Source organism: Lutjanus erythropterus, chromosome 10 (genome assembly GCF_056507025.1).
Source record: "Lutjanus erythropterus isolate fLutEry1 chromosome 10, fLutEry1.hap2, whole genome shotgun sequence".
Lineage (NCBI taxonomy): Eukaryota > Metazoa > Chordata > Actinopteri > Lutjaniformes > Lutjanidae > Lutjanus > Lutjanus erythropterus.
Genome location: NC_139326.1, coordinates 8,614,448 through 8,638,471, shown reverse-complemented (window position 1 = coordinate 8,638,471; position 24,024 = coordinate 8,614,448). Strand labels below are relative to the sequence as shown.

General features: G+C 40.5%; 1 protein-coding gene across 1 annotated transcript in view; it reads right to left on the bottom strand.

Moving 5' to 3' along the window:
• Positions 1-1,197: 1,197 nt before the first annotated feature.
• LOC146320003 (GDNF family receptor alpha-2-like) overlaps positions 1,198-24,024 on the bottom strand; it is an 87,365-nt gene continuing 64,538 nt past the window's right edge. Inside the window, exons 5-8 of the mRNA XM_084728127.1 lie at positions 18,353-18,465; positions 16,089-16,229; positions 11,937-12,079; positions 1,198-2,441 (exon numbers count right to left, since the gene is read on the bottom strand). Coding sequence (XP_084584253.1) covers positions 2,304-2,441; positions 11,937-12,079; positions 16,089-16,229; positions 18,353-18,465 — 535 coding nt within the window. The 3' untranslated portion in view covers positions 1,198-2,303. The remainder of the gene's footprint in view (positions 2,442-11,936; positions 12,080-16,088; positions 16,230-18,352; positions 18,466-24,024) is intronic.

Below are 24,024 nucleotides of genomic sequence, written 5' to 3'. Positions count from 1 at the left end.
AGGTCTAGATGATTACTGCAAATAATATAGATGACTTTGCACTCCAAAAAGTGCATTTTTGTCCAAAATATAAAACTGAAGCTTTCTTGATAAGATGTAGGCAGAAGATTGATTTAATTCTGATGCATGTATGTTCAATATGAAGCTGGCAGCCATTCAGCTTAGCACAAAGAATGGAAACAGGTAAAAATAGTCAGGGACATAATCCCCATACAATCAAAAACTGTTATTTTTACACTTACAGTTTTTGTGCAGACTAACAAGCAAGACATTGTGTGTTAAGTAGTCAGCCTTGGAAGTGCTGGTAGGCAGATTTTGTACTGGCTGTTTCCCTGTTTCCAGTTGTTATGCTAAGCTAAGATAAAAAAATATGAGAATGGTATCAATCTTTTCATCTCAGCAAGAAAGTGAAAGAAAGTGTATTCTCTAAAATGTTGAACTCCTCCTTTAAGATATTTCATTTTCAGTTTCATTGTTTTGAAGGCAGCTTTACATAAACTTTGAGCAAACATTCAGTTTTTGAAGGACATGTTTATCTTTTTATCTGTTTTTTTTAAATTATTGTGTGACTTTGAATCTGAACTAACCTTTAAAAACACACAAAAAAACAGCAGAGAAGACGGTCTGAAGGTGAGGTAAAGCTTTGGAAATATTAAAAATATAGCGCACACTTAAACTGATATTTATCGTTTTAGGTGTTTGAGATATGTTTTGTTGCTGACCCTGTCCACAGCACAGTACATTGCTTACCTTTCTCCACTGGTACTCCTGCTGCTTCTCCAAACTGTGGGCACGTCAAACGCCATCTAATGCACTGACTGTGGGTAAGTACCTCATGCAACCCAACTTAAAAATATCCAAACTATCCCTTTAAGATCATTTTTTTAATTCTTACAGTCTGATACTTTTAAAGTATTCTATGCAAAGAGGAACAATAGAGTTAAACAGCTGGGTCACAAGCGCTCTCCAAAACTGGTGGCTGTCCTCACTCTGCAGTTAATTACACCATGCATCATAACCTCTGCTCTCTGAGGGGGGCACAATGAACTCCCACACTGGCAATTTTAACGGCTCCTTATAAGCTACTTTTCTCCTGCATGTAAACATAGACCCACACACATCGTAATAACTGTCCAAACAGACGCACACACACACACACACACTCTCAGTGAACACAGCATGATACTCGCACACAGGTTATGGCTTTCCAAGCAGTTTGAGCTCATTTAATCTCATCCCTGTGTACATTCTTTGTGATCAAACCTTTATAGACAAATATAAATGCAGATATAATGAAGGCCTTCCATTAGTACCAATAAACAATACAGAGCCATCGTAGCGTACAGCAATGTCCATTCAAGGTACTGGAGATATCATTCGGGTTGAATGAAAGAAAAGTGTTGTTTATATACATAGAGACAGAAATATACACATGTGCAGGTGGACGTATGGCGCACACCCACAGTCATCAACAACAACATCTCGAATGACCAAAGAACCGTTGAGTGGTAACGTCACCGCCGCCGCCACCGTCTTTGAGTTCTTTTCGCCACCGTCTGCTGAAAAAGTTTACTGTAGCACCCAAATGAAAGAGCTGTACGGTAGATTGATTATGGTCACGGATACTATACCAACACTTAGAACACTGAGTAGGCTTTACAGTTTAGAGTTTACACTTGTGTTGAAGAGACAGAATGTAATCATCCCCCCCATCCCCGCCCCTAAATTTGTGGTCTGTTCATCCAAGAGAAGATTAAGTCGAGAACCAATTCGAGACAAAAAAGTGTGACTGATAGCAGAAATATGTCTCTTTCTCTTTCGCTCTCTACGCCATTTACCTCTTGCTCATTCCTTTTCTCCCTGCAACAATTTCTTTACTGTCAATCCCGTCTTCTTTTAATTATGTTGTTCGTTGCCCCTCCTCTCCCCCCGCAAGAAATGTGCAGAAGTCTTTGACATGATCAGCTTCAGAGGGAGAGTCGTTCCCACAGTTCGGCCTCCATCGCCTCTCCTACCAAGAGTCCTTGTTAAAGCCGTGTGCTTCATCACAGTTATGGTCCGCCCTAACTTCAAACACTTCAAATGAACAACAAATTCACAATTATAAAAATTTCAACATTTGCCACCTTTCTTCTTCTTTTTCTTCTTCTTTTTTTTTTTTTTTGTTCTTCTTCTTTCACAAATGCCATTTATGTCGACTGCCCAGAGATTCAGCCTTCTTAATATCAGTCTCTGAAATAACACCTTCTGCTTTTGGGATCAGCTTGTGGGTGGATGACCTCTTTTTTCTCCTCCTGGCGCTTCTATAAGGCATGCTGGGCCAGGACCAGAGCCAAAGCCAGGCCGGGAACCAGAGCCCAGACGCTGGCACGCAGACAGGCAGAGTGATCCTCTGGCAGACCCGAGGTTTTGCCCAGGCCACCGACACTTGGTTCAAGATCCTGTGTGGATAGAAGGGCACACACAGAGACGTGTAAAGGTTAGACATGACTCAGTCACTCGTGCTGCTGCTTTCTTGTCCTGGCATTTGATGAGGGAGAGGGAGAAAGAGGAGACAGGACTGGAGGTGAGGCAGGACGGGGTCAGAGCAGGAGAAGAAGAGAAAACAGGAGTCAGAAAGTCAGAGCGAGAGTGAGAAATGACATGTATCCGTGGCACATGCACTTTGGCACGAACATGGAGTGTTTGATCCACCAAATGTTTTGATATGTGAAGTATATTTCAAGCCCCTGCTGCTTAGTATGCTCTCTGCTTCTTAAACAAGTTGGCAACAAAGGAAAGCTTCTTGTGAGGACTTTTCCTTTTTTTAAAAACTCTTTTAGGTTGTGCCAGCAAGTCTCTAAACAGTTTTTAAAGCTATCATTACAGACTTTATTTACAAGAAAAACATGCTACCAAGCCAAACACACACTACAGAAGCCAGCAGCAGCTGCGGATTTCTTTTAATATTTCATAAGGCATAAATTACAGCGAGTAGAGGCCGAACAAAACACTTGCAAGACCCCTTGTATGCAGTTTGACTGTGCACAGACAAAACACTACAATGTTTATTCTGATGCACAAGAGAAAATAAACTTACAGTGTGCAAATGGAGAGAAAGACACGCAGTTTACAACACTGTTCGGCAGCGAGAACACATCAGTTCAGATATTAAAGGAGAAATCTATATTATATTGACTGTAATAAATCATAAAATGACCCTGATATGTCATCAGAGATTAAGGAAACATAATAAGTTGAAATACCTGTTTCTCTGACAATAATGCTGCAGCCACAGGTTCCTCCTTTGAAATTTCTATTCAAGGCAAGAAACTTTTTTTGCATGTCTGTTTCACATTAAATAGAGTTCAAATTCATGCAGAAAGTTCACAGAATGAGTGAGTGTTTATGAGTCGTAAGAAATCATCTCGCAGAAGTCGTAGATGTTTATAACGGTTAAATTGATCAATATGTTAATGCTGACTGGCACGTAACTCAAGGTCCAGATTGTGTATTTTCAGAGCAGTGGGCTTTTGTTTTCCGGATAATGGTCTTCGCTTTACATTGACAGACAGCTGATCAACTTACAATGTAGGACTCATACATCTTTCTTCAACCACAGAGTGTATATTAAATAGGATTTAAACCTATTTATCGTAGTGTTTATTGCTCCAACTTGCTATTTGGATTGCTGAACTAATTTTTGCATGTGCATAGCCTCCAGGGTTCTGTTGTTATACCCACATTAAAAGGCCATATTATGCATTGCTTGTTTTTCTTAATAAATTGTCAGTGTTTTGAATACTTTTTCCATTTTCTGGGATTCTCATAACACAAAGGATAATGGCGATAAAGCACAAACCGAAGTATAATTATGGTGATTATAACAGTTACCAACAAAATAAAAGATCACAATGTCAAAATGTAATCATTTTGTAGGGTAATTTGTTCTCAAAAACAACTTCTATTTCTTTGGAAACACATGAGGTCCGGTTAATAACTGAAAAACATCAGTCACGTCAGTAGAACTCCTATGTAATGAAACCTAGTTCACTATTCCTGTAAGTAAGACAGCCCTCAGTAACAAGCTGGCAACGCAGAAAATTTCTAGTCCCTGTTGAGCCAGCCAGCCAACTTGAGCAAACGTTAATGCTTTCTACAGATTGTGGGATTTACCAAACCGAATAAATAGTAGATGCCATCCCCTCCTCACCAGAAAAACATGTGTGTTGGTCACAAATGCAAGCTGCTTATTCCAACTGATATGTCTGTTTATACTTAGACATAACCCCCCTCCCCAGTGGCTATAGTAAGTATGACAGGATAAGGGGCGAGAGAGTCCACATATGGAGGATGGATGGCTCAAACAAGCATGGGACTTTCACCCAGGAGACTGGGCCTCGTGTCCCACATAACATATCCAAAAGAAAAGTAAACAGAACTATTAAAAGTTTTGAGAAACTTCAGATTTAGTCACAGACATCCGTTGCATCACTTCCATACTGTGACACAGGTAATGTAGTTATTTTAATCCAATGACCATATTATTGCCTAAAACTAACCAAGCTGCAACCATTTTACAATGTAAATGATGCGTGTAATGTGATGTGAGCTGTGTCACGTGATATGTAGTTAAGGTCCAGTCAGGCTACTCTCCACTGGTAATATATGTTGTTTTGGGAGTAATTGACAGTCGGGGGGATGGGATGGGCTCCAATGAAATGAGACTTACTTTACTACTCCAGAAAGTAGATCAACCTTTAGCAACAACCTATAGCAACACAGATGATTTCTAGTCCCTGATGAGTCAGCAGCCAACTTCAGCTAACTTTAATGCCTTTTGGAGATCATGGGATTTCCCAAACTGAATAAACAGTAGAGGCTGAACAAAACACTTGTAGAGTTGCTGTATGCAGTTTGACTGTGCAACAGACAGAACACCACAATGTTTATTCTGATGCAGAAGAGAAAATAAACTTACAGCGTGCAAACTGAAAGGAAGTAGCAGAGAGAACACATCAGTCCAGATATTAAACTCTATGGCCTCCAGAGTTCCACTGTTATATCCACACTACAATGGCCTTATTATGTGCTTTTCCATCAAATTGTTAGCATTTTGAATACTTTTTCAATTTTCTGGGTTTCTCGTAACACAAAGCATAACCATTTGCCTCCAAGTTAAAGTAGTCTCGCTCAATTTGCGGAGGCACCATTTTCAGTCCAGCACAGCAATACAGAGGCACATCATAAGGAACATGAAACATTTTCTCCTCCTCCTCCTCCTCCTCCTCCTCCACCACCACCACCATCCCCTCAACTCATCTTCACCAATGTAACCTTTGCAGAGATTGCACTTTGGTCCATTTCCCTGTACACAGAAAAAAAAAACATCTACTCAGATGTTATCTACCAGCACCTCATCTTCCAACAGAACAAGGCAACCTATAAACGAGAAAATAAATAATGAAACAGAAAATAGTGTTGAATTATATTAGCAGGACAGGCATATTTTTCCCTGTAAAAGGAAAAATGTGGAATGAGGGAGAGTGAGGGAAGGAGGGGTATCCAAAATAGCTGCAGTTATCACAGTACCTGCTTGTGCATACTCCACAAAGAAATGGTTAAATGACAGTTGCCAAAAAGAGGGGGGGAGGGAGCAATGGGTAGCTTGACAATGCACCAAACACATCCGCAACTAAAAGCCAATTAATTAGCAAGGGCAGTGATGTGTGGCAGCAGCCTGTTGACATGAGTCCAGATCTCTGGCTGCAGCCAATATCCACACATACACGCAGGCTCGTGAGAAGGTACAAACACACGTAAACACACGGCTAAAAGCACAAACACATGCATGAACCGTGACGGAATACAGACAATGTCAAAACACGCTCTCATTTACTCACATGCACACAGAGAGACAGAGACAGAAGGGGGTGGGGGGATGGGAAGCATTCAGACACATTTATTTAAACTGGTGATAAGAACATATCCCACTTGTCATTGAACAGTTAACTACACATGAAGACAGCGAGGGATTTCATTATCAATCAGCAAGTTGTTACATTTACAGTGCAACAGAGCTGCGTCTCCTGAGGGTATAGTTATCGAGTAACCCTGAGTTACGTAGTTTCTGTCCACAATCAATTCCCCTCAATTGAGCTGAAAATCAACACATGACACAGTGTTACATGGGAACACACACACAGCTTCCCAGTGGTTATGAGGATGCGTGTGTGTGGAGGTGGGCGTTAATATGTGCATTGGATAACACTTTATAGTAAATGTACATGAATTCTTACATGATGTCCTGCATGAAAAAGCATGAATTCATTCATGTGGCTACGTTACGATCCTTAATGTACAAGGATGTTACGTAATGTTGTTCGTGCCTTCCTCATTGCTAACTCTGCAGGGCAAAAAGGGATAGAAACAGGTCAAAAAACTGAGCAGTGCATATATATTCTGTTGAATTCCAAGTGTTGTAATCATGATTAACTATAGGAATTACTTTTTTATGACTTCATCATGTTTGTGTCCCTTCAAATAAAGCCAGCCTTTATGTATATTTAGGCATTAATGTATTTGGAAAAAAAAAACAGAAATGCAAAAGACTTTCATTTCATTTCCATTAATTTCAATTATCAGTTATTCAGTCAGGGAAAGAAAATGCGCATGTATCATGCATAACCAATAAACAGTTAAAGGAGAAATATGTAAAATATTTACTGTACAGGTTCTCTAGCAACAACACTAAAGCCTGCATGTTCTCTGAAATTTCCATTCTGGGCTGGAACATCGGTTTTGTTTGTCCGTTTCACGTTTAGCACATTTACAGTCCATATTAATGCTGAATGTTCGCCGAATGAGTAAGTGTCTGTTTATGAGCCAAAAGAAATAATCATCAATAATCTTTTAGAAGAAGCAGATGTTTATAACAGTTAAATTGAGCAATATGTTAATGTAGTCTGGCAGGCATTAACACAGACAGCCACTGAAATAAAACCTCAGAGTGTGTATTTTCAGAGCAGTGGGCTTTTGTTTTCAGGATAACAGGCTTAGTTTTACACTGACAAAAAAAGACAGTTATAAACAGCTGATCAACTTACAGTGTAGGACTTACTGTCACTTGTTATTGTAAAATGTATAATGTTGTGCTCTGTAGATTCAGTGTTCCTGCAGCCTGCATCGAGTCTGGGGAGGAGGGGTCATTTCTCTTCAACCATAGATCGTATATTAAACAGGATTTCAAACTATATCATTTATGGCTCCAACTTGCTATTCGGACTTCAATACTCGTTTTTGAACACTAGGGTCTAAATCTTTTACAATTATGCAACCAGTAATCATATGTTATTCATGAGTAATGAGGACGATCCATGTCACCATTTTATTTGAAGCATGTTGAACAAACATGAAGTAATGAAGAAGTAATAATCATTTAATCTGATTACAAGACAGAAACAGAATATATATGCACTGCTGTGATTGGTCAGTTTTTTCTTTGTTCTGTCACTTTAAACCTCAGACTCGCTTATGAAGTAGACATGAAGATCGCTAATAACTGTGAAATGATGAGGAAGTCACCGGTCACAGGTGAACCATAAATAAGGGCAAAAGAAAGAGTGATGAAAGAAAATCAAGCATCAGACTTATTCAACGCCTTGAGTGAAGGAGAGTGTGTAACACTGTGCTCAGCTGCTACAGCTACATGACTTGACGGAAAGTTTATACAAAAGCATTATTAAGCTGCTGGTGGTGTGTGGGCAGGGGGGCGCTCCCACTGGGCCACCCCTTCTTAAAATCTAACAAATCACCAACTGCTTGTGTTTTGAAAATCAGTGCATTTTAATAGGGGGTAAATTTAGGCTGCTGAAGGTATACAGCGACCCCTGATGGTTCTGGTGTTAAGTGATGTTGTTAATTCTTGTGCATTATTGATATTCATGAAGTACTACATGAATGTATTCATGTTCTGTCATGCATGAATTCATGATAATTCATGTACCCTATAAAGTGTTGCCAGAAGTTGGCTTATATGACATTGAAATTAAACTCAAAATGCAATAAAAATAAGCCGTTTAACTTAAACAATTCCTTATTCAAGATTTTTTTAAGAGCAGACATTAAAATTCAAATCAGGATTACAATTATAAGACACACAAAATCCATCTTATCTGTGAAACACACAGCAACCCTGGGAATATATAGCAAAACAACATTGGGGTTTAAAATTTCTTTCTTCAAACTCCACAGAACCATGTTAATATATGGTGAAAGTATTGTTTTTATCAGTGTAAACAAAGCAGGACTTGTGATGGCTACCCTGCTGACTTACAAAGCTCAGAGGACCAAGCTTCAGCCCACATGTTTACACACTGAGCATGGGATAAAGCCCACAACCACTGGCAGTGACATTTTGAATAATTATGCATCTAAATTAGCCGAAAATACCCTATACACCATAAGAAAGCCGTATGACTGACATGAACAGGCTTAGTCACAGACCGCAGATTCTCCTATACTCACTCTTCTCCTACTGTGCTTAATATTATAGATTTTCTTTTGGTGTCACGGTTGTTTGTCGTCCATCCATCACAGACCTAATGTATTCTGTGAGGCAGACTGTTTGCACACGTGTGTGCATGCACATGTGTGCATAGTACTACAGAGCTTGTAAGATTTACAGCCTTGGACAGTCAGTCTTCTGCCAAGAGGACTCATACCATAACAACACTCCCCCAATTTATCTGCCAGGGAAGTTTGACAAGTTTTAATTGCCAGGCATAGTTGTCTGAGAACGCAGGGCCGCCCAAAATGTCCCTACCAGCTCCCTCTCTAATTATAAACTTCCTGCTTGAGTAATCACACGTCTTATTGTTTCCTAATTACCATTTTTACAATAAATTAAACACCACGCTGCAGTGAGACAGGCACAGAGCGGTGCATCAATACTGACATACACACACAGAACCTTTGGAGAGAGCAATTCCACCATCCATTCCCTCCCTGCCGCCCGCTCCCGCTCTCCCTCCAACACCTTTTCCAAACATTACACACTGTTATTGTTATCGCTTCTGCTTGTTCATTAATTCTCCCCTTCGCAACATTTTTAAGGTTTTAATTTGCTGTCTTCACAACAATGAGGGTTTCTGCGTAAAGGACAATACTGCATGACTCGGGTGCAGTGTGACCATTTAATGGCTGTGAAAGCCCCTGGAATTACTCAAAATAGATGTCTTAATGGGAGTCATTCATTCAGCGCGCAAATTTGCATTCATAAAGACGGCACACCGCTTGGAGTTGCATCTGTAATAGTTGCTGAAAATGACATCAAAGAGAAAGTTTGCCCCCAAATCAATGATACATATGTTTACGCTGACCTGTCATGTTATTTGTCCGTCTAGATCATTTTAGAAATATCAGCCCCAGAGATGTCTGCCTCCTCTCAAATAATGGGACTAAATGGCACTCGGTAAAAACAGTACATCCCTGCAATGTTGTGATTGTGTCATTTGTGGCGCTGTAACCACGTTACCACAAGGTTACAGTTACAATATTACCATGCGGCTACGTGATTTAAAGTAAGTAAACATAAAAAGTGTTCTGTGTTGTTCACAGAGTAGCTTATTGACTGTGTACTTGTGCACTGACCCTGTGTTACAAATGAGGCTGATTGCTTTGGCGTTCCTCGCAGACAAGACCTAGCATACATGACATGTGAAAACTACACTGATGAAGAACAGATCCTGTTGATATTTCTCAGGGATGTTTAGCTCTACACTGGCCACATGCTGACGTGATGACCTTTACACTGCAAGAGAAAATGTGAGTGCAATTAAGACGAACTTCCCCGACTGTGTTTTTCTTCTGTTCAACATCCTCTGCATGATGTTTTCCTGTACTTTATATAAAGACGCTGCTGCCATGTTGCAAAAACATCACAACATCTCCAAAGAGTGGTAGAAACATCCAGATAACATTCTGACGGCATTTAAAATAAGTTTAAAATATGTACCAAAAAAATACATTAGAAAAATTCGATGGCAATGCCTCTTTCGAGAAATCGTGACATGGCTACTTCCTTCCTATACTTCCTTCATGAAACTCCTCACGAGAAGGTCTGTGGATTACCTTCGGGTCATGTTTTTCTGGAAAGGGACATTGTTGTTGGTTTTTCAAAAGTATTTTGTGGCGCTTTAGGCACCACAACCCGAGTGCCATTTAGTTCCATTATATCAGAGGGAGGCCCCTTTCCTCCAAAACTCTGCAACTCACACCGAAACTGTCTAGGTGGATAAATAGCACTACATGTTAGGGGTGTGTCACATTGTATTGTTCACAATTTGTGTTTTATAATTTCTTTCATAATGAGAAAAAATTCACAATGGCAATATTACAGTGGAGGAGTTTGTACCAAAAAGTGAAACAACTCTTGAAACTGTAAACAGTTAATATGTAAGAAGTGTTAGAAGACTGTAACAACAAAAGTAGAGGCACCCAGTTGAGTATGAAGACAGCCAAAGAGCTCGACATGCTATTTTGAATTCTAAACCAAAAATATATTGTATTTATCAGTATCTATGTTCCCAATCCCTACCACAGGTAAGAGGAAAATTATGTGTGTTTGATTTTGGGGTGAACAATAACATCAGCAGCAGCAGCAGCAGGTTTTACAAAGTACAGTTTTATACTACAGTGTCTAATACAGCAAAGCCTGGTAACTAGGTCTCCTGAAAAGGTGAAAAACATCATCAGTCTTACACCAGAAGGCTGCACAGCACATCTAAAATACATCTGTAAAACAGGACAATATTTCATTGTGAAAACTAATCAAACTCAACAGCTAGATAAAAAAAAAAGAAAAAAGAAAAAAATGCTCATTGGTCCAAAGTGCGGTGAAATATTTCTGTCCTGTTCAAGAGAGACAAAGCGAGGGAGGGAGTCTTTGGCCGAAAATATGGTACTGTCATTTTCACATTTTATTTGAAGAGAAAATGAAGTACAGTTCTATTAAAAGACAAACACACATGCAGGCTCGCAGCCCGGCAAAGACTGATGTTTTTCTGCTCCAGACGGTGAACTCAGTTATAGCCGAGTTGACTGCAGCCTTCAGAGTAGACGGCATTCAGCAGAGAACAGGCCCTGGGCCAGTATTTTAGAAGCTCTAATCCAGATTAAACCCCCCACCTCCCATTTCTTTCACTATTTCATTGTGTGAGAGAGAAATATAATATTTCAACCAAATGTCATCATCTTGGGTGTAGCATAAACTGTCTTATCATAAAGCGTCTGTTCTGATGTGCCAATTGCTTTAACAAGCATAGAGATTGAATGTGATGTGAATGTGAATAGTGTGTTGAGCTTCACGATTTTGCCTCTGTACAAAATCCTCCTTTCATGGAAGCATGGAGGAGTGTTTTTCTTGTAATAGGACCATTTTAACAAATTTATGCAAAGAAGTTGCTGGAAACTAGTGAAAATGTATGGATTTGTGTATGTATGGATTTACAGTATTTGTGCTGCAACAGCAACAAAAGACTCATGTCTGTTTATATTTCACACAATGGGCGACCTATATATGATACGATAGACTTCAGGATTAAAGGGATAGTTCGGATTATTTAATATGGGATTGTATGAGGCACTTATCCATAGTCAGCCTACGGTAAATGCCTGTCGGCATGCCCCAGTTAGGAGAAGCAGAGAGGGGCACCAGCACAAAATCTGAGTAATGAACTGCTGTGGACAGAAGTCAGAAGTAAAAAGTATTTTAGCTCCTTAAAATTTGTGGCAGGAAACCAACCTGCCTCATACAACCCCTTATCAAATAATTCAAACTATTCCTTTAATATCCTGATTAACAAGCAGGCATTAAATAATGACTGTACTGTATTTTACATATAAATTTAAAATTTGTAATATTCCAAGCAATTATATAATCAATGCAAACATATTACCTTTGGGATGGTGACGAAGGGAGGTTCTGAGGTGCCTGTTGACCAATCTGACCCCATCTTCGCCGTCGCTGAGGGGGCAGGGACAGACACAGTTTTGTTCTGCACGTTGTCTATCCCATAACCGAAGGCCTGAATGGCATTTCCTGCAGGGACAGAGATATAAAGTCATTTGTTTGTGCCTGCCGTCCCAGCAAGGAGCCAGCGAGCAGACAGACAGCTCTAAGTCAACTTCTTGGTCCCCTGCCCAATCTTTGGCAACCGAGGGAGAATGAGGGAGGGCGGAGTGGGACTGGGGAAGGATCGAGTAAAAAGAATATGGAGACGAAGAGTCTCTTCTTCCCCTGTAAGCTCAAGAGTTGTACGCCAAACTAATCAGAAACAGCAATCAGGGGTTTGTTCGTGAAATCTGTCACTGAGGAGGATTTTCCTGTCTTATAAAATACCAATACTGCCTTATGTTTCATCTTTTACGCTGTGCCTTATTTTTGAATGCCCAACATGTTTATGTTATCATTCTAGCTAGTAATTATACTTCTATAAGGAATCCTGCGGCGACACAATGGACACATTTATCAAACACAAACAACTTTGGTTCATGTCCTCCGCTCATTACAAAAACCCTTTTATGTTGCTACAGCCGCTCTCAGATTGCAACAAGCTGACCAAATAGTAGCATAATGTTCGCACTTGAGATGATGAACCCCAATTTGTTTGCCGGCAGTTGTACACTCACAAATGGAATCTTTTAAAAGTAGCAAATCAATCAGCTCAAACAGAGGACGGCAGCCTGTGAATGCATATGAGTGCTCGTGTATCCGCCTGCAGATGTGCTGTATGCATGTGTGTCATTTTGTGTCTAAGTGCATGTGTGAGCCCCTGCAAAAATGTGATAAATCCCTGTTCAGTCAGCTTTTCAGCTAGATATGGTAAAATAGGGGCTGAGTACCTTTTCACTGCTCATCCGTTAAAAACACGAGGCTTGTTTCTCTTTGTTCAGCCAGAGAGAAGGCAAGGCATGTAATTGCTTGGCAACCACCTCCATTATAAGGTCAGCATGCAGAGATGACTTTGAATAGATTTATGTGACTGATCAAATTCAAAACATTCCCAAACAAAGGAGAAATGGCATTTCCCCACCACCACACAAAGGACAAATAGGATAGTTTTGGAGCACACATGCATAATCGGATGGACACACACACACAGACACACAGACGCACACACAGTCCTTAGTTCTCCAGATGCATGGCCCCATAGATTCCCTCTGTCCTCCTACACACTGTTGCACACACAAGTATTCATACTGTACAGCAGAACGCACACAAAGGCACCTGCACACTGAACACATACAAAAGCAGCCTTCATGTTCCTCATTCTGTTCGATGCTGCTGATTTGCGCTGCTGCGGGAAAATAAAAGCACAGAGAGAAACAGAGCTCGCCAGTGAAGCCTAACAACTTTAATGCTAGCAGTGAAGAGCCTGTGAAGTACTGCTGAGACATGTGATGTTACGCATCTGTTTGTCAGGGGCGGCTATAGCTAGCTATCCCCCTACAGATGCTGTAAGATGTAGGAATAGTCATAAATCAAACTAGTTGGCTGGAGGGCCTCCACGCAGGATGTTTTACTGCACCCAAATGTTCCACTGAGTGATTAAGCTCATTGCCAATAGCAATTCAATTTTTTAATGACTCTGGATAAGTTTTCCTTTAACCCCTGGGCATAGCGTGCATTGCCCTACCTGCAGGGACAGATGGAGTAAGAGATAAGGGAGGAGAGAACAAGAGGAAGAATCTGGGTTCAGACAAAGTTTGAACTATAATTATAATATTCTTTCAGCTGGAATGTTTTCTGCTGGCCTCATATTTGAATAAATATTGAAACTACCCTTCTGTTCTTTCGCCTGATCTTGTAAGGAAAGTGTGTGTGTGGGGTGGGGGTGGGGGGGAGTGTGGATAATAAATTATTTGTCTGACACATGGTTTTCAGTTGCAATGTGCTTTGGTTTGTCAATCGACATAAAAAAAAAAAGGATTTACTCTGCAGAAACAGTGAAAGTGGAAAGATATGGGTGAGATTGTGGGGTAGATGGGGGTCATGGGGAGCTGAAAGATAATCTGTCTGTATATATACTGTATATTTATACTGTATAGTAAGAGCATTTTTGTGTATATTCTCCTCTCTGGTGTGTCGAAGTTTATCGCCTGTTTCCCCTTGACTGCAGAGAGGAGATGCTGCATTTTGTGTTATTTTTCAAGACGCCTCCTCAGCTCCCAGCCTCATCCCTCATCCTGCACAGTCAGCTAAAACGGTACCCCAGCAATCTATTGAAATGGTCTGAAAGCATTATCCACACAATGGAACATGTTAAAGGCAATGGTGTCTTGTAGCACTGATGACACTGCTCGCTCCGCCATAGTAAGGAACGAGCTCGCTGTATTTTACTTCTCAGTATGAAAAAAGCATATGGATGTTTGAGGTTACCACTCTGTCATGCTGCGCCCTGTGTGTTATGCATTAGATGTACAGATGATATGTATTTTAGCCTCCGCTATTATTTCATTCATGCTAGATTTGTTCCTTTTCATGACATTTTCCTCCTGTAAGGGATAAGCCCTCTAACTCTCTCAGATTGAATGTGAAAATGACATGCAAATGGTTTCTTTTGTATTAAAGTCTGGGCAGATCTTGCCCAAAGGAGGGATGAGAAATGATAAGAAATGACTAGTTTCTGAGAAACTAAGAGCATTTAATTCCAACTTAATCAGTGGGCAAAGGGGTGTCCACGGATGAATTGTATTAAAGTATGTAGCAACCAAATTTTCATTAGGAGTTCAAGAAGTTCCACATCCATCCAGCCATCCATTCATCCATCCATCATTTCACCTGTATGTGTGTGCATGACTGATGGGGCTACAGCTACTGTCTGTAGCCACTGGCATGGCTGTCACACATGTATCACATTTATGACTGTATGCTCAAGGATCTCTTGTGGTTTCGGTCAGTTACAGTTTTGCTTCGGTCAGTCAAAAAATGCTTTATACTGACTGGTATTTGGTTTTAGGCAACCGGAGCAATCGCAAAACCGACAAGAGTGTAGAGCTGGTTGTTGTCAAACTGTGGCCTGGACTGTGTTTGGTTTTGGTTCGGTTCGTCCATTCAGCAGGAAATATCATTCAGTCCACCAGTAAATAGACTTCACTACAAAATTGACTGTGAGTTGCTAAATTGTGAATCGATTTTCATTAAATTTGGTTTGTCATAAACCTGAAAAAATGAACATGATTCGGTTACTTGGAATTAAATTCAGTTACTGAGGGGGATTTAATCAACAATTCCAAAACATTAAGCTTCCAAATAACCACAATTTCCAATGAGACATGCAGGCTCTGACCAACATTAATAAATTACTTATTTGAGTTTCTCCAAAAATTAACTTTTCTATATCTATTATATTGTTGTAAAGCTATGTGGTTGCTTGTAATGTTCTAAATAAATAATGTTTAAATTGAAAAGTTTTATTGTTTTCTTACAGTTAAGCAAACTGATGATGCTTATTTATAATACCATTACATTATTCTGAGCATCTTATATAAAACTGTAACTATAATATACCATCACAATTTATTTCAAAACTATATAAATCTAGATGAAAAAAAAATATTCAAAACTTTGCAAATCTCTGCTGTTTGCGTGGTGGCATTGCAGCAGATGCTTCACTGGCAGAGATCTGCATTCTATTGAGTGCACTCTTCTAGCATATTATTTTTTGATTAATTAAAATTAATTTAAAACTTTTGATATTTTAGTACCTGGGCCTCTGAAGAGTATCTACCCCCATGACTCCAGCCCCAGCCATCATTATTTCACACTCATTCAGTCCTCTCACTGCCATCCACTCCACAACAACATCACATCCACAGTCATCTCACTGGAGAGCTCTACGACATTGAAAAACAGAATCTGACATGAAACCATTAAAGTTGCATTAGATCAAAGTTCATGGCTCACTCCACTCTAACATGGCAGCAAGAGTAACTACTGCATCACACGCTTGTGCTCTTATCAATATTACATGACTGTTGGAGCCGTATCAGTTACAAAACACATTTCAGATGCATGCAGAGTATTGGGGTGTGTCAGGATGGCTCACTTAGGCATGTGTTATTGGTGAAGTACCGCAGGAAGTTCATGCATTCCTCCTCTTGGTTTCCGCTGCCCTTACAGGTGCACCACGGGGAGATGGTCCAGTTGGAGAAGCTGCTGTCGACATAATTGGGAGTCATGTCCGTCCCTATAAGGACATCCACACACATATACAGACACAAATACATACAAACAGTTATGGGTCACTAATGGATAATAATGGACTACAGTTTTTGCAAATAGTATATAAAATGGACAACAAGATGTTAGTCATAGGAATGCTTTTGTACTGTTTGAGTTTATGGGAAGGTGAAGCATTCTGTAATGCTTTATTTTAGATGTAAAGAGGCCATTATGTTATGAATATTTTTGCAAAGTAGGTGCTTTAGGAAGTGTGTGTGCTGTTTTAATAGAGCACTGCTGTACCAAAACATTTTACTTGTCAAATGTCTCTCTGTGTCTGTGCTTTCAGCTGGAGTCAGGGGTGTTAGATGCACTTTGTGTAGCATTTTCCAGAGAAATCCAGGAAGCACTGTGGCATATTATCACTTCATACTGCTCGATTTATGACACATGGTGGGAAAGCAGTGACTGATACTGAAATATGGACACTTCAGCAACCACTATGCAGAAAAAAAAAGTCATTTCATGTAAATTTAGATTTGGAACTCTTTGTTAGCTCTGTGACGGTGCTGCAACATCACCAAGGTGCTGCTATCAAACGTTGGCAGGGATTGAAAAATGTACATGCACCAGTCTGTGCACATTGTCGAAGCAACATTTACTATGAGCAAACAGATGGTCATCAAGAGTTTTAATTAAGTAAACGCTCTCTCTGTGCCTCTACTCCCTAATTACTTCTAGTAGTGAACTGATGTCCAGTGTGCTGGGGGAGATATCAGGCCAGGAGGGAACAAAATGAAAGTCTCACTCCTCTGCCTGCTCCTCATGATAAAAGTGAAGGTAGAGTAGTCTGCTGTCACACTGTCTATAACCACCACTCTTTATCTCACCATGTATCTAGAATTAGAGAAAATAGGGTGGCATTTGGAGGTAAATGTGCATTTCTGTATGTCTCCTGCCATTTCACTCCCCCAAACACACTCTCCCTCCACAGTGTTGTTGTTGTGGACTTGGGATCGATCTCGGTCTCAAGACTGGTATCAAGAACACTTTTTGAAGGTCTCAGTCTCATCTTAGAATCGAATGCATACTTAGTTGGCCTTGTTTGAACTCAGATATAGAGGATTTCATTTTAAGAAAATTATTTATTTGTTAACATCAAAAGTGTGATTGGATGTCTCTGCAATGTCTTTTCATTATTTTCAAGACATTTCTCATGGTACACTTAAACATGCACGCATATATTGTATAAATGGCAATAAAAGACGTGAATGAAGAGAAATATTCATTTGTTTTGTGGATGTGGATCTTTTAGGTCAAGTTGAGGTATACCTGTGGTTTGCATGTTGCACATTTTAACATAAGTGTGGGCATTGTGGGCAAGTGTGGCATTCAGTGTGGGCACTCGCACTGGTCTGGTCTTAGTCTTGACTCAGTCTTACCCTGTCAACACCTCAAACTCCCTCTCCCCAATTTGCTATTTGGAGTCAGTCAATTCTGACTTGTTTTCTTGAAATCAGGTTTGTTATAAACAAAAATTGAACTCGCCAATGGTTACAATCTCCCAGTAACCCCCTCAAAGTCTTGATTTTGACTCAGTCTTGCTTTGTGTTACCATGGTTTTTGTCTTGGCTTGGTCTCAACCTGTCAAAGTCTTGGTCTCGACCCAGTCTTACCCTGCCTCCAGTCTTGGTCTTGACCTGGTCTCAACCCCTCAAAATCTTAGTCTTGACTTGCCCCCAATTCCTCAAAGTCTTAGTCTTGTCTCACTCTCAGCTGGGGCTGGTTATCTTTACTCAGTACTTTTAATGTACTGACAGAAAAAACTAAATACCAAGTAGTATAGAAACTTCTCCAGTTAGGCGATACCTCCAACCAATCCTTTTTGTACCCAGATCTAGAAAAACATAGAATTTGAATGGTTTTGCTTGCCACAAGTGTTCTTTGATTTAACCCTAGTCTCAACCCTTCAAAGTCTTGGTCTTGACTTAGTCTCAACCCCTTAATGTCTTGATCTTGACTTGGTCTCCACCCATCAAAGTCTCGGTACACTCTGGTCTTGTTCATGACTTTGTCTCAGTTTAGGTGGTCTAGTCTACAACACTGTCACTCCATCACTGTGTCACCCACAGCGCCGGTTGCACTGACCGATGAGCCTTGCGTAGGAGGCCAAGCAGGCTTGGTGATTGTCTTGGTTGGGACAGGTGCTCATTGTGTGCGGAGTCACCCAGCAGTTGACCAGGTAATCAGCCAGCCTTGACCTGCATAACCAAACACGAAGCAGAGCACAGACAGAGAAACAGAGGGAGGGGCTCAGTCATAAGTGCATGACAGATGAACATACATACACATAAACAAACTCAAAGTCTAATTTTTTGGCACCGTTTTTACTCTACAGCAGCTGCCAATTGTGACCAACATCAAACTGGGAAAGTATATGCAACATCTGTTTCAGGGCCGCTACAACAGGTGTCCTGAATAGCAAACCAGGTCTCACTCACGCCTCAGTGCCAACAAGCTATTCACTCTCTTCACAGCTTGTAACGTGAACCTACTGATCGTGTATTTGTATAAGGATAAGAAAGATATCATATATCTCTTTTGGCTGTTACTTCCATGCTTATCCTGGACATTTGAACTGTATCCCAAACTCACTTTTCCCCACAAACCAAGAGAACTGATAAAAATAGTATGTTTTGTTTCGGTGTGTGTTTGTGATAAGAGCTTTAAGTCTGTGGAGGCCCCCAGGGTGGCATTGCTAATCCACTTAAGTAGGTTTATTGGCGTGGCGTGCGTGTGCAAAGTTACTCTGTCTGTACTGTTCACATCACAGCTGCCCACTAAGTAATTCACAATCCATTGCACATTTCTTAGTCTCTCTCTCCCCCTGCCATGACTCATTCACTCTGACCTAGTCTGACCACTTTTTGCAGCCCTAAGTTCAAAGGTACTGTACCGTACTGCAGGCTGTCTTGTCCTTAGTGAACACAAACCAGCATGACATACAAACACATTCACTAAACACACACACACACACACACACACACACACACACACACACAGGTTTAGCAAGGGCTTTTGACTGAATGCGCTTTCTGACTGATGTTCACTTGGTTGTGTTTTTTTGGGCAGTGCAGTACCTGATAAACCACAGTTGACTCATTTACGATAGTTGCTCTGATAGCTGTCTCTTTCTTTCTCAGTCTGTTATATAGTCATTTGTTATGCTGTTTTTTAAAAGTACTATGGGAATTTTTATAGCAATAAATCACTGTCAGACTAATTGTGAGACATTTTAATTACCATAAAGAAATGACTTGGCACCCGGATGCCATCCTTGATCTAAAGCCAGTGGTGTTGATACTGCTTGTTTTTAACAATTATATTAAGGAATTGTTCAACAATTTGAAAAATACCCTTATTTGCTTTATTGTAAAAGGTTATGAAAAGATGAATAGACTGTATGTATGTAGCTGAAGCCAGGAAACGTTTAGCTTAGCATAGCATGAAGACTGGAAACATTAGAGAAACAGCCAGCCTTATTTTAATATGTGTTACACCAATAGGCGAGCTTCAGAGGTGCTGCTGCAGCAGACAGTCAGGCTAGCTGACAGAATCAGGCATTGCAGCAAAAACGCTAGGCATATCATCTGTTTTGAATGGGGTAGAGCATTTATGCTGCAGTGGCGGGGGCTGCAGGGGATGCCAGAAAAAAAAAATGCAGCGGCTTGAAACCGCATGCAACGAAAAAGTTGAAACAGAGTCAGCTTTTGAAGAAACGCAACCCAATGTCATGCTGTGGTAACCAATCATGTAAGTGGCCGATCAAACTGTGCCACTGTCTGTCTGAAATACTGGGGGTTATCCAGATCAACTTAATGGATCAAACAATGGTCCACTTCCAGTTGCATTCTCGTTGGGTTATTTCATGTACCCAGCTTTGATGTCTGGGTCTGGCTTGCAGTTTAAGCTGGAAAATAGTAAACTTCCTTTGGTTTATGTTTATTTGTTTGAGAGAGAGAAAGCACACAGCTGTGGTTGTGCAGGGTAGAGACTGAATGAGGTGAGGGAGTGCTAATAGCAAGAACGCTGGCAAATCAAACAAATAAACTGTAATTTCCTGATTGTTTCATAACCACTATGCTTTAAGTGCAAACAAACACCACCACACTCTGCAAGTAATCACCTCATCGGCTGACCGTGTCTGAACACAGTCATACATCTATTTCCAGTTTTTATGCTCAGCTAAGCTAACTATCTCCTGGGTGTATTTTTTAATATTTTTAATGGACAGACATAAGATTGATATTGATTTTGCTGTGTAAGTCTTGCCAATAAAGCCAATAAATGTGTTGAGGCCTACAAAAAATGTCTAAGTATTTCTTTGAGGCAGCATTTCTGTTAGCCACATTTTTCTCCTGGTGCCAGGTTTTACTCAGATGGTTTCGCTTTGACTTTACTCAGGAGGCCACTTTTTTTTTTTTCAGTAACTTTTTTCAGTGTCATTCTTACAAACCCTAACAACCTATCTATACTGGAGTCAGACATGTTCATTCTTGTGCTCTGCTCAGTTTTTGCTCAATCTTTAGCTGTGCAAGGTGAAAAGACATGTGCCTGCATTTGTGCAACAGCACCCTTTTTTGCTGATTCAATTCCACAAAATGCAATTGACAAAAGGAAAACATGGATGTGATAATAGTCACCTCATGATAATTGCTACAGATACAGATGCTTTGTTGCAGAGGGTTATGACAATATCAACCGTTCCCACCAAGATCAAGCACTGAGGTGACAGTGGTAATGAAAAAACTAAAAACTAACCAAACTAAAATTACTTGGCTGCAGTTCTACTGTTCTACTGTTGCAAACAGAGTAAAAATAAATATTCCCCCTATTTACAGTCTTTATGCTTAGCCAAGCTAACTGTCTTCTGAGTGCATTTTTAATATTTTTAATGGACAGACGTAAGTGTGATATTGATTTTCCTGTGTAACTCTTGGCAATAAAGCCAATAAACATATTCAGGCCTGCAAATTTGTCAGCCTGTTTCTTTGACACAGAGTTTTTTGTTAACTACCCTTTTCTCCTGGTGCCAAAGTTTCATTCAGATGGCTTCTCTTTCACAAAGGTAAGGTTTTTTTTCTCCAGTGAATTTTTCAATGTTACAATGTTACAATGTTACAACCTATCTACAATGGAGTCAGACATGTTTTAACTGTGCTTTTCTTTTATCGTTCTTGCACTCTCTGCTCATTTTTTTTCTCATTCCTTTTGCTGCACAGCTCATGTAGACAAGGTGGGGGAAAATGTACCTTCATTTGTACCACAGAAACAGTATCCTTTTTGCTGATTGCATTCCTTAAAGCAATAAGAGACTTCAGACAAAATGCAATTTACACAAGGAAAATGTGTAAACCCAATGACTCAACACGGATGTGATAATAATCACCCCGTGATAAAGTCCTCCAGATAGCACTGTTACATCCGGTTTCAAAGAATAAGAACTGTGATTGGCAAAATATGTGAAATATCCATTTTCACATCACTGATTATCATAACTATACAGGATTCACTGTCTATTGTTATAATCATTGAATTATGCTGTAGTTAGTGACAGATGCATCTGCAGTGTTGTATTCACGCACAGAGCAGGAGAGTCATATTAAAAAAACAACAAAGTGCTGATGGTGCACACCTCTGCATGCCACAGCAGCCTAAACAGGTGGAATGTTAATGTCACAGGCATTTACATACTGCCTTGTCTTTAAATATGCATTGCAGCTGTATCACTTATTTTTACGTTGGTGCTACTTGATCACTTATTCATCATTTTGTTTCTTTTTCATAAGGTTCTAAAGTAATTGGATTAGATGAGATGCATTGTAATGATGCTGAGCCTCTATCTGCTTGTTTATCTGCACACACTCAAGCTATTGCTTTCAGCAGGAAGGACATTGTCATTCAGGAAACTCAGAGAGGAGGGTACATGTGGTCATAATACAGTCTATCAGAGAGAGAAGCCTTCTGCTTTTGCAATGAGTTAAAGACAAATGTGCTTTCTGTTATGCTGCATCTCAACTCTGCAAATAAGGAGAGCGGAGATGAGCAGATTTGGCTGAGGGGGGATATGGGGTGAGGAGGTTACAATCTCTCCATCTCCCTGTCTCTCTGAGTCTCCCTCTCTTCGTCTTTCACCAGAGCAGAGATGCAGCCAGTGTGGTGTGATGGGCTTGGGCCTCCAGCAGCAAAACCCCACTCAGACTCACTTCATTACTCCGACTCCGTCTCCATCCGCCCTCCTATCAAATCACCCGGAGAGCCTCTCGATGTGACATGCTGCTAACATCACATCTAAAGCCATGCTTCAGAAAACGGGACGTACATGGCTGCTCTACCATGGCTGCACAGACTGATACGGACGCGCACACGTGCAAATACACACTCAAATCGCGATGCATAATGCTAATTCACACAAAAACAGAACAAGCCTATCCCTCTCCACACCTGTCCTCCGCACTCAAAGCCCTCTCTCATCCATTCCTGTTCTGAGTGAAAGAAGGCACTTGTACCCAAAATCACACTGCAGATGATAAAAAAGATACAACAGACAGAGGGGAGAGAGAACAACTCCATTGTGCCTATACAAAGCAACCTTTAGAACCAGATTTTCCATTTTTCTATTTCTCACGGGCAAAAAAAGGGTCTTTCACTTCTGCGCTGGCGAAGAATGTGAACGTCAGATTTCAGTAGGAACGGCAAAGAGCACGGAAGATTAAAGAAACTGAACGAGCACTGTGTTTCTTTTTAGATGCAGAGCTCTTTCAGACAATGATGGCTTAAAAACAGTAATTTAAAGTTTAGAGAGGTGTCCTGAGTGTTCAGACAATGGTGTTCCAACACCGGGATGCAGCAAATTTCATGGCTTCCACGGGCTTTCCATTATACCTCGGCAAAGCGCCACTCGCTGCTGAAATTACAGGCTGTCTAGCTCAACAGAGTTTTATGGTCATTTCAGCCACTCAGCCCCCAGGGAAGTGGCAGGGGAGCCCCCACAGAGGTAGACTTCTTTCAACCAACCTGACACTTTAAACACAGTGATTCGGCTGAGCACTGAGTGCCTGTCCATCCAGCTTGGCAGTAATAGAAAACTAATGGCTTTTTATATGGATTCTTATTCCTGTCACTTGATGCCCGTGACAAACAATGTGACTCAAATCAGATGAGTGTCAGTCTTGGAAACCATTTCCTCAATAAGGAGGAAGGGCAGGTGGAGAAACAGTTATCAGACTCTGAAGTCCTCTAATAGCTTCCTTTCTACATTAAAAACAACAGTCTATTGAGAGTTCTATCTGGTTTAGAGACTTCCTCTGTCTGCGCTGCAAATATGAGTCATTCTACGGATGATAATTTCTGTTAAATGTGAAATTACGGCTCTTCACTCTTATCACTTCCCTCCGTCTTCAGCCTAGAGAGGCTTTAGAAACCATATCTCTCACTCGTCTACAGAAAGCATAACAATAACCATGACACAATAGCTGCCAACATAATAGCAGTTACATGAAGCAAATGAGAAAAACAAAAGATGTTTCTCTTGGCTCTGCTTTTTTTCCCCTCCCTTTTTCTTCTGTCTGTTGTGCTACTCCGACCTTATCTCTCCTCTCCCCTCCTCTCTCATTAATGCCCCATTGTCACTGTCGTATAAACTGATTGTCATTGCAGCCTCGAGTGTTCATGTGCAAACTCACAACGAGGAAACCTGACCCTATAGTTCAATCAATAGGACTCAGCAGTCCTGTGTGTCCTTTGGCACTTGATGTTAG